The following is a 15,000-nucleotide window of genomic DNA, read 5'->3' on the forward strand; positions in this document are numbered from 1 at the left end:
GCCAGCCGACACTTGTTTATTAAACAGTTGTCATGTCCAACACCGCAAACCACCAAACCCCAACCCCCCAAACACACACAAACACAAACATACACATACACACACACACACACACACACACTCACACCCTTTTCCAAATTTCCTTTTTCATTTCGCTCTGGTCTTCATTTCCCTTTGTTTGATTTGCTCATCCTAAACTCATTTTCTCTCTCTTTTCTTGCCCATACGTTTTTGACAGAAACATAGAGGCACGGCATGCAAAAGTACTCTTATTGGAAACTTTTTCAGTGGGTCACTTTTTAATGGCAGTAATCTTGCAATGTTCATAACATTACTAAAGTAATTTTACCCAAAACTGTTTGTTCTTGTTATATTGCAACTCTCTCTTTTGTAAAGATATCTCTCTGCAAAATCTTGTCTGCATAGTATATTATTTATTACTCATTATGGATGTTTAACGATTTCAAATGCATTCAAGGGTTCATGGAGCGTACATTACATCCATCAGTTATAACAGAGCGACTTGAAACTCGATCACTAGCTTTGAATGACCTAATGAATTAAGAGCCACCGATTCGTTTAAGATAAGGTTCTTTTTAATGTACGGAAGTAAAAGAACGGGTCAGTGCTGTAGTTCAAGTTTGTGGATCTCCAATATTATGCAACAAAGATAGAGAGGCGTGGGGAGACAAAGAGAAAGCTTACCAGGGGAAAGATTGTGGAATACAGCTGCACTGCAGCACTGCAACTGCCCTCATTCCTTCTCTCTTATCTGTCTCTCCCCCTCTCTCTCCTACTCAAGCTCTTCCTCTCTCTATGTAACTCTCCCACTCTCTCTCTCTCTGTTAAACCCATGTTCTTCAGGGAGTTCTGCTGTTGTAAGGCCCTGGAGTTCGACTAACGTCCAACTCGGTGTATTTGGCAAAAGCGAAAGATGTGTGTGTGTGTGCGTGTGTGTGTGTGTGTGTGCGTGCTGTGTGTGCCTTATGTTTATTTATAAAATCGGAGCTTATTCTGTGGCAAATAAAAATGTGTATGGATAAATACCCTCTCAATGTACTGCTGCACCCTCCCTCCAGCCCCACCCCCCCCCCCCCCTCTCTCTCTCTCTCTCTCTCTCTCTCTCTCTCTCTCTCTCTCTCTCTCTCTCTCTCTCTCTCTCCCTCTCTCCCCTCTCTCTCTCTCTCTCTCTCTCTCTATCTCTCTCTCTCTCTCTCTCTCCCTCTCTCTCTCTCCCTCTCTCCCCTCTCTAACTCTCTCTCTCTCTCTCTCTCCCTCTCTCCCCTCTCTCTCTCTCTCTCTCTCTCCCCATCTCTCTCCCCATCCCTCTCTACCCTCTCTGTTTGTTTTTCTTTTGGTGTTGTTTCTTATTCCTTTCTTTGAGGCTCATTCCTTATTCCCTCCTTCTCTGCCTCTTCTGTCACCCTCTTTTGCATAATTTAGATATTCACAATTCATTATAAATGAAATCATCTCTGCCCAATAGCGTCGTCAGTTAGGGCATGGCGGGGGATGGGGCTCGTGGTGGAGGAATCCGTCAGGGGGAGGGGGGGGGGGTTCACAGGGCATATTTCCTGCTTTTAATCTGCTGATCAGACCGCTGGAGGGTGGGTGGGTGGGTGGGTGGGTGGGTGGGTGGGTGGGTGTGGTGCTGTTGTGGCGTCTAAGGCGGGGCTCTGCACTCTGGGTATCCGGGCTTGTCAGCCGTCATGGCCGCCCCGCTTCCACTCGCTTCCCCCCGCCTCTAGGCCCATTGTTTGCACCATTAGCTATTCCGATGACACAGACGCAAGATGAAAAGGAGCCGGGTCGTTGCGCTTGGTTACAACACGGGCCGCCTCAAGGTGTGGGTGACCCCTAATGCACAGGCACCTTCTTTGTGCAGATTCTGTTTTGATTGTTGCCAGTGATTAAAAAGCAAACATTGTTTCACTGGAAAGTCTTAAGACGTGGCCTTCAGCTTTAATGAACTCTATCTGTTTGTGTTTTTTGGTTCTGCTTGACACTTTGTCTCACATCGGCTGTCGATCATACTCTCTCTCGTTCTCTCGTCCTCTCGTTCTCTCATTCTCTCTCTTTCTCTCTCCTGTTCTCTCTCTCCCTCTTTTTCCCTCTCGTTCTCTTTCTCTCTCTCCCCCTCTCTCGTTCTCTCTCTCTCTCTCTCTCTCTCTCTCTCCCTCTCTTAGTTAATTGCTACTTCCACCCTCCTGTTAACATTTCCTAAGGTGTGCCATGTAGTGATGTGGACGACGTATCCATCTACTTGCATTCTGCATGTCGTGCTCTGCATGCATAACATATTGTATTTTCCCAAGTGTTTGTGTGCGCGTTTGCGTGCGTGTCGTCCAGGTGTACGTGCCTGTGCCTGTGTGTGTATGTGCGTGCGCAAGTGTGAGTGCAAGGCCTTGTCAGTCCATGTTAAACCACACAGGTGCTGATGGGAACCCTACTGTTAGGCCAGAGTACAATCAATCACCTGTTCTCACACACTGAAAGCCGACATGACAGCCCGCGTGCACTCTGAGGAATGAGAAGCAATGGATGGGTGAATGCATGTAGGGATGGATGGCTGGATGAAGAGATGGACGGGTCGATGTATGGGTGGTTGGGTGGATGGATTGGGTGGAGGGAGGAAGGGAGGGAGGGTGGATGCATGGATTGAGAGATGTGATGGGAAGATGTAGGGGGTGGAGGTATGGGCGGAATTATAGACAGAGGGGCTGATGGATGGATGGAATTGATGGGTCCTGCCGAGTGAAAAAAACAAACATCCATATGTATTCATATGTAGCTGCTACTTCAGCAAATCACGAGGAAAAGGAATGAAAAGAAAATGGAAGTGTGGATGCAAACAAAACGTAGCTGACCCGCCCTTATCTCAGCTCTGCCAGGATTCATATCGACATGTGACGAACGATCAAATCTTGAGTCTGCGTTCGGGGCGGCGATGACTTCAGACTCTTGATTTCAAAAAATCCCATTCCACAAACCCCTCCACACGCAGCTCTTTTTATAGCACAAGCGTTGCAGAATAAACACAGCAGAGGACTTTGTGTGTGTGTGAGAGAGCGAGCGGATGATTTGTGATAGTGGGTTTGTTCTGTATTAGGTTTACAATGAAAACGGGGGCTTTACGTCAGTCTGGCTTATGCGCTTATTCTGCTGTTTGTGTGGAACGCAGAGAGTTATACGCATACATCGACCTGCGTGTGGGAGTCGACCTGTGAGTATTGGCGAATTGCATGCATTACTGCTGCTACTACTAGTACTTCTAACCATAATAACAATATTAAAGAAACGTCAATGATACCAATGCACTCTAATTATATCAATGCCTTAATTGAAGGGGCATATATTATTCTCAGGTCCTTTAAAAATGAACATTTATACTGAAGCAACCGGGATAGGCATCAGCCTAAACAATCCTAAGATTAAATTAGCTCTATGACAGCCAGTATCCTCCCCTGACTTCCAACTCTACTATTTACCCTCTGTCACTCAAAACGTCGGCCCCTCTCCCTGTTGTCTGTTGTCTCTCGTCCCCGTCGGCCTCTCTCCCTGTGGTCTGTTGTCTCTCGTCCCCGTCGGCCCCTCTCCTTGTGGTCTGTTGTCTCTCGTCCCCGTCGGCCTCTCTCCCTGTGGTCTGTTGTCTCTCGTCCCCGTCGGCCCCTCTCCTTGTGGCCTGTTGTCTCTCGTCCCCGTCGGCCTCTCTCCCTGTGTTCTGTTGTCTCTCGTCCACGTCGGCCCCTCTCCCTGTTGTCTGTTGTCTCTCGTCCCCGTCGGCCTCTCTCCCTGTGGTCTGTTGTCTCTCGTCCACGTCGGCCCCTCTCCCTGTTGTCTGTTGTCTCTCGTCCCCGTCGGCCTCTCTCCCTGTGGTCTGTTGTCTCTCGTCCCTGTCGGCCCCTCTCCCTGTTGGTTGTTGTCTCTCGTCCCCGTCGGCCTCTCTCCCTGTGGTCTGTTGTCTCTCGTCCCCGTCTGCCTCTCTCCCTGTTGTCTGTTGTCTCTCGTCCCCGTCGGCCTCTCTCCCTGTGGTCTGTTGTCTCTCGTCCCCGTCTGCCATGGCGTCATGACAGATTAGAGGAGAGAGACGCGGCCCCTCCGCACTCACTCAATTTCACACCCCGTAAATCCAGAGGCTGCAGCAAGACTTCCCTAACTCCCCTTGGCTTGCCTTCCTTCTCAATCTATCGCTGCTTCGAACTCTCTTTGTTCCCTTCTCCTCGACCCTCCCCCTCCCTTACCATCCCTACCGCCTCAAACCCCCCCCCCATCTCTTGTCCTCGCCTGGATCGGTCTCTTGGGATCCCCCCCATCACTCCTCTGTGCCTGTTGCTCTACCTCTATCACCAGCCATGTCATTTACAGCTGCGTGCTGCTTATTAACAGCAAGCCGGTGCTCAGTCACTAGATTATTAATACCTTGCTTTCCTGGGCTCGTCGGAACCCTATGTGCGTGTGAGAATTTAATCAGCAGTGGTATTTACAATCCAAGACGGCGAGACGGTCGGACTGCTAAAGGATAGCGTCGGAGGGGTTTCAGCAGATCCCAGATTGTTCAGATCACAGCCTTGGAATGGATTGGTGACACGGGTGTTTAAGTTCATTGAACATTTGTTCTGTAGTAGTTGCACTGCATCGCTGCTGCTCTGCCGATGCTTGGACAGAGTTACCCACAGAGCCATTAAATCAACATTAAAAACCGTGTTCCGTGCTGTGTATGGCTGGCTTGGTAAGGGACGTGGTTTCTATTTACTTTGAGTTTGAAGTTTAGTCACAACCTTTCCTGTTATTGTTTAAATGCTGTGTTTTATGAATGCAATGGTGTTGAGTCAAGTCTGGAGAGCCAAGTTACATTTGAGCAACCCACAAAAATAAATATGAATCCCGGAAAGACAGGAAAGTTAAAATAGTATGTCTGTTCATTTTCGCATTCCCAGTATCAATATTTCAGTGTAAGTGTATTTGCAACATAGGCCAATTGTGAGGTAACACATTTATGTTGGCTCATTATACTCCAAGTGAATATAAAAGTGCCCGATCAATTCTCAACGAGTGATGATCCTGCTTAGGTTTCAATGGACAAGTGACAAAGTCTTTCAGCTTCTGGTCACCGATTGGCTGACAGCAGAGCAGTGTGGTCTTGCTATGCAGATTCCAGGTGTGGTCAGCTATTACAGAGGGAATGTAGAGCAGGCCAATGGCAGAAATAGGACATGCTTTCTCAGCAAACTGCCTCTCTATGGATGGGGTTGTATAAAAAAAATGTCCTATGTCGCTGTTTGCTTAAACTCTCTCTATCGTTGACACGTATTTTGTTAATGCGGTTTGCTGAAGCATGTTAAAGAGATAAACAATTGCCTTTTTGCCAAAGGAAAAGAACATCAACAAGAAGAGGGAACACCAGCCCTCCCCACCCTCCCCCACTAACCCTCGCCAAAATGAAAACTGTGCCGTTTGTTCCAGAATTCTCATTGTAGAAGCTGCTGATGGTGGAAAAAACAATTTACGCTTATTCCTCCCCTGGTTTCCCTCACTACCAGGTCATCCACCAAGCACTTTAGCTCTCCTCTCTCCTCTCCCACGCAGGTTCATAGGTTCCATATTAGTGCGCCCACCATCTGATGAAGACATAGCACTAACCGTCTCCCACTTCTTGTGCTTCATGTGAAAACAGTTGGTACTAATAATCTTTAGAAAGATTGCCGTTCGGCTCGGATGACAAGTGGTTCAAATTCTACTCAAGTTATATGACAGATTCCAGCCTGTGGGTACTATTTGAGGGTAAAAAAATCCCTTCCCTTTCCTCGCTACATTTCTCCGCTATCAAGAAGTGTTGCATTCAAGTACCTGTGCCCTGATTGGTCAGAAATGAACAGGGAGCCGGTGTCAAATAAAGATTTTCCTTGCAGTGAGTCAGCCGCAGTCAACTCGCAACAGATATTCTCACAGCGGGAAAAAAAGGCCATCCCATTTCGAACAGATAACTCTCAGATAATAGCACTTAATTTGAACCCACAGCACCTTTAAGCTTGTTCATTTAGCATTACGTTTGCACTCTATATAGAGGGACACTGGGGGGCTGTAGTGAGGGCCATATTGACCGGCTAACTTTCAATCAACAATATAGGACAAAAAGATAATGTGCCCCACAAGGGGCACTACTGGCACTGCTGCGGCCGTGCCTGCGTTGTTTTCACGCGCCATGGTTTCACAGCCACATCTGAACACACTCTTCTGGAGGTCATTTGGCTGCTGGGTCTGCCTCATTAACCAGCCCAGCGGCTGCTGCGCCAGCCCCGCACACAGAACCATCAGCGCTCGTCCAAACACGCCATTCCCCCTTCTCTCACCGCTTGATTTTCTGCCTGCTTGTGTAACCCGGAGTTCACGTCAACCTTTCTTTACAGTACGGGTTAAGTATGTGTTTAGTGAACCTTAAGATGTTGAAGTGGGTTTTGCGGATTCCCCGAGCGCCGCAGCCTTGATGTGCACAGTGGTGTCGGTGTCGGTGCTGAGGCTAAGGGTTCCTTCTCCCCTGAAATGTGTTTCTTTACATTGTAGGAGCTCTGTCGTTTGTACCTTTGAATGCATGTCGGGAACGAATTCAATGTAATTTGTTGATTTTTAAATGGATATACTGATGGAGTGTATGCAGACAGGATGTGAACGCTGGGCGTGCTGGGGTGCAGGTCAGGGGGGGGGAACAGTGGGGAGTGAGCCTGGGGTCGGCAGCATGGTCCTGGACTGAGAACGGGTGGTGTAAACAGCCCCCGCCAGGGCTCCATCTGAACCATGGCTGATGGGGATACATTCATTCCTACGACTCTCAGTGCCAATGTCACAAAGACACATCAGAGGAGATTTAATACTTAAAAAGCCATCTGTTTTATATCTAGCAAAAAATACATATTGGCTCCATCTCTAGTTCATGGACATAATATATAATGGGAGCCCAGGCACACACAATAAAGATGTGCACTCACACACAAATGCACGCACGCACGCACGCACACACACACACACAGACACACACACACACACACACACACACACACACACACACGCGCAAGATACACAAAAATTCAAACAATTAGCGATTTGACGCCATTCAGTGATGGCGTCTGAGGTGCCCCTCGGTAAATGGAAACACAGTGAATCATTCACGTGTCGTTAAACTCAGCACAACAATCAGTCACCTTTCAATCTCCACTCACCCCGCACATTGCCATGGAAACACAAACCTCTAATCAGAATCGTTTCCATTTCTCACCCTCCATCTCGAGTCTAAGATTGAGTCTTTCCCTCTCTTCCATCTAATCCCTTTCTCACATATCTCACTTCCTATTTTCTCCCCTCTCAGATTCACAGTGACATTGAAACTCTCACACATGTTCAATCACACACACACACACACACACACACACACACACACAACCCCCCCACCCCCTCCCCACACACACACACATACACACACATAAATACACCCACACTAACACACATGTGCACACACACACAGACTGACAATGAGCAGGCTGTATGTAAATAGCGATGATAGCTTAAGCAGGAGAAGCTGCTAGTTAGCCCCGGGGGGACCTTCTGTCTTTTAATGACAGGTTAGCTTTGACTGGGCTTGAATACATTACTGGAGTGAGGGAGCGATGCGTTACACTTCCTCTCTATTTGGCTGCTCCTCAGACGTGCCTAGGAGCATCGCTTTGCTCCTCTCTTCTCTGTCACTCTCTGCGTCTCTTATCACTGTCGCTCTCTCTCTTATCCCTCTCTTCTCTGTCCCTAGCTGTCTCTCTCTCTCTTTCTCAATCTGGCTGTCTCTCTTTCTCACTCTCGCTCTCCTATTCCTCTATTCTCTGTCCATAGCTTTCTCTCTCTCTCTTTCTTTATCTGTCCCTCTCTCTCTTATCCTTCTCTCTCTTTCTCTGTCTCTCTCTGTCTCTCTCTCTATCTTTCTCTCTCTCTGTGATCCCTCTCTCTGTCTCTGTGATTGCGTCTCTCCATCCCTATGTGTCTCTCTCTATGTCTCCCTCCCCCCCTCTCTCTCTCTCTGTCTTTCACTCACTCACTCTCTCTGGCTCTGTCTCTCTCTCTCTCGCTCTCTCTCTCTCTCTCTCTCTCCCTATCTCTGTCTCTCTCTCTCTCTCTCTCTCTCTCTCTCTCTCTCTCTCTCTCTCTCTCTCTCTCTCTCTCTCTCTCTCTCTCTCTCTCTCTCTTTCTCTCTCTCTGCCTCACTCTCCCCGCCTCCCTTTTTTTTTGTATTATTTGATGGCAGAGTGCGTAGGACGCATTCATTGTGGTCCCTTTTCTACCCTGGCAGCCGAAGACACAGCAATGTGTGTGCATGTTTTCATTTGTGTGCATGTGTGTTTGTGTGTGTGTGTGAGATTGTGTGTGAGAGTGGGTGTCTGTGTTTGTGTGTGTGCTTTAGCCTGTGGATGTGTGTGTGGATGTGTGCCTGTCGAAGTGTGCTTGTCTGTATGTATGTGTGTGTGTGTGTGTGTGTGTGTGTGTGCCTGTGGAAGCGAGGTTGTACGTATATGTGTGTGTATCTGCGCCTGTGGAAATTACTTTGTGTGTGTGTTTCTGTGTGTGTATGTGTGAATGCCTGTGGAAGTGCATGTGACTGTTCTGCAGACGGCTAGTGGTGAGGGACAGAGGAGTTCTGCCAAGATCAGGTTGGAGATAGAAAAGGAAGGAGATGGAATGGAAAGCAGAAAGGGTTATGTTTGTGTGTGTGTGTGTGTGTGTGTGTGTGTGTGTGTGTGTGTGTGTGTGTGTGTGTGTTTGTGTGTGTGTGTGTGTGTGTGGGGGGGGGGAGGGCTGAATGGTAGGGGGGATGGGAGGGGGTTTGTGAAAGGGATAGACCTGCACGACAGACATGGGAGGACGAAGGAGGAAAGGGGAATTGCAGAAGCTGAAGCCAGAGGCGTATTAGTCCGGCGGTAATGAACCAGGGGACTGGAGGAGGGGCCCTAGAGCTGAACACTGCCCTGCCCCCAAGCGGCAGAGCCAAAATGACCCCCCCATCCCCCCGCAAAAAAATATATATATATGAGAGTGGCAGTAGGTAGCGCTTTCCTGCTGGCGTCCGCCAATGTTCAGAGCTACAGGCTTAGCGGATCGTTCACAAGAAGCAGCAGGGGATGTTGCTAAGTTACCAGCCTCGCACTCAGCGATGCGAGGGCGTCGCTGAGAGGCGGCCACCTGGTACCCTGGTGGAGGTGGAGCCAGAGGTCCAGCACTGCCCCGCGGATCAGGGTAGAGAGAGAGTAGGGAATCAGGGTAGAGAGAGAGTAGGGTATCAGGGTAGAGAGAGAGTAGGGTATCAGGGTAGAGAGAGAGTAGGGTATCAGGGTAGAGAGAGATTACAGTATCAGGGTAGAGAGAGAGTAGGGAATCAGGGTAGAGAGAGAGTAGGGTATCAGGGTAGAGAGAGAGTAGGGTATCAGGGTAGAGAGAGATTACAGTATCAGGGTAGAGAGAGAGTAGGGAATCAGGGTAGAGAGAGATTACAGTATCAGGGTAGAGAGAGAGTAGGGAATCAGGGTAGAGAGAGATTACGGTATCAGGGTAGAGAGAGAGTAGGGAATCAGGGTAGAGAGAGATTACGGTATCAGGGTAGAGAGAGAGTAGGGAATCAGGGTAGAGAGAGATTACAGTATCAGGGTAGAGAGAGAGTAGGGAATCAGGGTAGAGAGAGAGTAGGGTATCAGGGTAGAGAGAGAGTAGGGTATCAGGGTAGAGAGAGAGTAGGGTATCAGGGTAGAGAGAGAGTAGGGTATCAGAGTAGAGAGAGTATAGGGAATCAGGGTAGAGAGAGAGTAGGGTATCAGGGTAGAGAGAGAGTAGGGTATCAGGGTAGAGAGAGAGTAGGGTATCAGGGTAGAGAGAGAGTATGGGTTAAGGGTATAGAAAAGGTAGGGGATCTGGAAGGGGAGAGAGTATAGGGAATCAGGGTAGAGAGAGGATAGGGAATCAGGGTAGAGAGAGGATAGGGAATCAGGGTAGAGAGAGGATGGGGTATCAGGGTAGAGAGAGGATAGGTATCAAGGTAGAGAGAGAGTAAGGTATCAGGGTAGAGGGAGCAGAGAACATCAGGATAGAGAGAGTAGCTCTGGTCATGTGGGTATATGTGGATTAAGTTAGAGACTGACAAGGTCCAACACGTTTGGTTAATACTTTTTATTTTTTGTTTTTTGATAAGGTCAGCTAAACTATTATCTGTTCTGCAGAAATCCAGCCCTGCAGCGGTATCAAGCGATAACTCTTACAGCATGGCTAAATTGATTGATATATGACTATTGATGCTTTGGTACTGGTCTGGAGGTTTGCGGTGACCTTTTGTAGAAGCACGATCACTTTGTCTGCTATTGAAGCTCTGAACCACGTGGGTTGGCTGAGCTATCAGGACAAATCTTTTGGTAGAAGAGGAAGGTATGCTAATGTTCTCCAGCATAGACTTTTCTATGAACACATTAAGAACAAGAAAGCCAAGCTCTTGTTGGGGTTTATATGTTAAACCATACTTTATTCATATTAGACCAACTTTTTGGTTTAGGCTGGGGTAAGCTTAATGGAATGTAAGTAGCTTAATGTAAGTTTAATGTAAATTATTTTAAAAAAAAGAAAATATTTGATGAATTTCATTGTACACACGGCATCACACGTAAGGCATGATGCCACGTTTTATCCAATGAAATGTTAACCTGCAAAAACATTGGAAATTGGTGGTGAATAGTTATTCATGAAGTTGTTACAAAAGCAACAACATATGCACCACATTTTCCTTATTTTCCGACCTTGGTGCTGTCTGAGATTGCGTTACTCTTTGTCTTGCTTCCATTTTCTCCGACCCACACTCTATTGTTCTTGCCTTGGTATTTTCTATGTGTCAAAATCTTTTTTGCAGGCACCACAATCTATTCAGAATCATATCCATATCTCGATGCACAGCGACATGCTTTAACACAAAGACGCTGTTTCCTTTTTTCCAGCAAAATATTTGTATCCAAGACACACACAGAGAGAATATTTTAATACACTTTATCGGATTTTCAAGCATGACTACAGTCTAGTTTGCATTATAATATAAATGAGTCGTGAAGTACCCTCCAGGGATTAATAAAGTCCTATCTTTATATGTGTTATACATGTTTATACAAACATCTGGGATGGGGTGGCGCGTATCTTCTGCAGCCCTATTAATTTACATTTTGGGTGCGCCTAAAGACCTAAACTCATTGTCTTAAAAACATTTCTAAACCCATGAATCATTTCAGACGAAACAAATGCATCCGAACGTAAGCGAACACGATTCCATTTTTCCTTCTCTAATTATCTCAACTGATAATTTTTCAATAAATTCTTCAACTGTTGCAAAGCATCTTTTCTATATTTTTTTCTCTTCAAAAGAGATTGCGTTAATTTATTCATTGGCTCTGTTTAAGCCTGTCCTAAGCCTATTATCCAGCCCGCAGGATCTGACATGTAAACAACCTCTTGGGCACTCTTCAGTGGTTACGGCGGCCAAGGAATTGGGATTATCCAAGGGTACAGTAAGGCTTCTTATTCACTGTGGGGCCAGTTTGGAGCGTAAGTACAGCGAAATCCATCCGTGGGACAGCATAACCACAGAGGATAGCCCGACATGCAGGCCCGTTAGAAAAAAGGATGCAACAAGTCGTGTTCAGCAAAACATCCCCTTTTAATTGCAATGACTGTGTGTTTGAACCTCAGCTGTTTGTGAGCGTTGCGGTTCCAATGGAGGACTGGCATGTTTATGTTCGCCTAGTGAGTTGAGTTTGTGAATGCATTCAGAGCTCAATCTATAGTTGGCTGAAGGTTTGTTTTGTCGCTGAAGCCCTGCTCACAAGGGAATGAATGCTGGCTTCTATTAGCTCATTAGACGTGTGTGGATGATCTGTTATTGACTTAGTCAATCTTCCAATAAGGCCCTTTGGCATTAAAGAGGAATCTCTCGTCAGCTCATAATGTGCTTGACCAATCAAGCGAACTTGCATGGTTCTAAAACCCCTCATATTAAATCACTGTGTGTGTGTGTGTGTGTGTGTGTGTGTGTGTGTGTGTGTGTGTGTGAGTGAACATGTGTGAGAGTTAGAATGTCACTGTGAATCTGAGAGGGAAGAAAATAGGAAGGGAGATATGTGTGTGTGTGAATTACTTGCACTGTAAGAACGATTTTTAGTGTTTTGTTAATTATTAAACAATCATGCAAGATGGATAGATACATAGCTAGATCGACCAACAGATACAAGGTGTGTGTCCAAAAATATCCAATGTTGTCTCTTTTATCAGGTTCACCTTAATCACACTCACGCACGCGGGCACACACGCATGCATACCCACAAACAGAAACACACACACACACCCCCCCCCCACACACACACACACACACACACACACCCATAGGCACACAGGCAATGCCACCACCTTCTACCTTGAGGGAGATTAGGGTGAAGTCTCTGGGGTAAACAGATGTTCGGGGATTGTGATTTGCGTTATTTGATTGGTTGCCATACGCTGCCTGTACCCCAAACAGTGCTGCCATTCTGTTTCTACTAAGTTCTTTTAAGGATAAAACAAACAAGCGCCCCCCCCCCCCCCCCCCCCCCCCCACAAAACCAATTCATTAAGAGTGAAGAGAAATAGCCAAGTATTCATCTATCCATCCATCCACCCAGACAGCCAGTAAACCACCCATACAGCCATCCATCTATCTACCCATCCATCCATTAAGCCATCCATACAGCCATCCATCCATCCATCCTTCCATCCATCCATCCATCCATCCATCCATCCATCCATCCTTCCATCCATCCAGCCATTCATCCATCCATCCATTGTCTATCGTTTTATCCAGATAGATTGATAGGTACCATTGATGGCGTAGCAGCAGCTCACAATAAAAAGCACAATTTTAATAGTGACAATGATGTCAGGGAAAATATAATAAAATTTATGTCTCAATCAAATATGTTATATTTTTTTAAATACAAGTTAACTGACCTATAAAGCAAACCAGTGCAACGAATCCGACAAAGATATCTATATCTTTCCATCTTCCCATCTATCTATCGTTTCATCCATCCATCTTCATCTTACATCAAATCAGGCAGGGGGGGATCCCCTCGTCTGACGTCATTCAAACCTTTAACAGCGTGTCGCATTTAGCTGACAGGTCATCGTCACTTTGAAGGGCTTGGGACTACCCCGTAAAACAAATGATTTCTGCCACAAACAAACACTGAAGGCACACCAATGCTTGTGCACACACACACACGCACGCACGCACGCACGCACGCACGCACGCACGCACGCACGCACGCACGCACGCACGCACGCACGCACGCACGCACGCACGCACGCACGCACGCACGCACGCACGCACACACACACACACACACACACACACACACACACACACACACACACATGCCCACATGCATATTGAGTGACTGGTGTTGTTTATTCCCCCTTCCCCCCCCCCCAGACACATTGAGAACTGGAAGGGCCTGCAGATGCTGAGAGACATGGACATGGAGCTCTACACTGGACTGGAAAGACTGTGAGTAGTACACACACATCAAATTACTGTTCAAGGTCCTGACCTTAATGGTTTCCCCTGCTGTGGAATCCTTGGCTGTTTGCATGTATGCACGTGTTTGTTTGGGCTGCGTTGGTAGTGATGAACATAAACGCAAACGTATATATCATATGTTTTCTAAGTCAAAAAGGGTGAATACGTATGGGAAGTAACTGAATGTGTGTGTTTGTGTTTTTGTGTGTGTGTGTGTGTGTGTGTGTGTGTGTGTGTGTGTGTGTGTGTGGGGGGGGGGGGGTGTTTTTTGTGATACAGCACCATTACAAAGAGCAGCTTGAACTTCATCCAGGCTCGGGCTTTCTCAAAGAACCCCCATCTGCGCTTTATGTAAGTATATTTATATTTAAATGTAGTAATGTAATGTCTATTATGCAAAGTCATACACAGAACCCCTCCCCATTGCTTTCACACACACACAATCACACATATGCACATACACAAACACAAACAAACTCTCTCTCTCTCTCTCTCTCTCTCTCTCTCTCCCTCTCTCTATCTCACACACGAACACACACATACAAACCCACTCACAGCATGCTACAGACAACCTCTCCTCCCGTATCTCCTTCCTCTGTTGCTTTCCAATCCTCAAAGACTAGAGAGAAGGACACATGCAAGTCTACTTTGTCATGTGTTTACCCATGCAAGGCAAGGCTTTGCATAATCACAGATATGGCCCATATTTTATTTTGCATTCTTTCCGGTGTTTTGTAGGAGGACTGATGCGTGCGTGTCTGTGCTCGCAAGAGCAGTGGGAGTCGATATGTAAAAATGCTCCCTGACCCAGCCAATCCCTCTCCCTCTTCCCACGTCCAAGAACCCCAGAGTGACTCACCATGTCAGAATAAATTTCAGGGTATAAATAAATGCAATATAACACAATACAATGCAATACAATATACCTGTTTAGATATTAAACTCCATTTTATTTTTGAGGCCATATTGTTTGAGTTACCCAGAATGCTTCAGCGCATGTGCTAACCAGTGACCAGTGAGGGTATACCCACTTATGCTCGAAAGGCATACATATTGTAAAGAGTGAGGTTATTTTCAAAAACTGGCCATGGTGTCTAGTGGCATTATATAACATTATATAATGTGAACATGTAGCCCAGATATATAGTGTGTATGGACCTGGAAAAGGAACAGGCTCTGCAGTTAATAAAACATAAAATAGCCATTATCTTGCCATTTGCTGCGGTTGTCATCACCTTTCATATTCATATCTTTACACCCTTATTGTATGGATGTAAAGGTTATATTTAACCTTTCCTTCAGGGTGTATGTGTTAAAATTCCAAGAGAGAAACTGAATTATGAACAGCAAAACCTCTATACGAAAAACACCTTGGAAACAGACCTGCCCGC

The 15,000-nt window shown here is 46.5% G+C and overlaps 1 protein-coding gene across 1 annotated transcript in view; it reads left to right on the plus strand.

Annotated features, from left to right (window-relative positions):
• LOC307081098 (NT-3 growth factor receptor-like) overlaps positions 1 to 15,000 on the plus strand; it is a gene marked incomplete at its 5' end in the record, with an annotated part of 112,412 nt that overhangs the window by 11,658 nt on the left and 85,754 nt on the right. Inside the window, 2 exons of the mRNA XM_079744133.1 lie at positions 13,523 to 13,597; positions 13,889 to 13,960. Of these exons, the coding sequence (XP_079600259.1) occupies positions 13,523 to 13,597; positions 13,889 to 13,960 (147 nt within the window). The remainder of the gene's footprint in view (positions 1 to 13,522; positions 13,598 to 13,888; positions 13,961 to 15,000) is intronic.

This window comes from Pollachius pollachius (assembly GCF_949987615.1).
Source record: "Pollachius pollachius genome assembly, chromosome: 9".
NCBI lineage: Eukaryota > Metazoa > Chordata > Actinopteri > Gadiformes > Gadidae > Pollachius > Pollachius pollachius.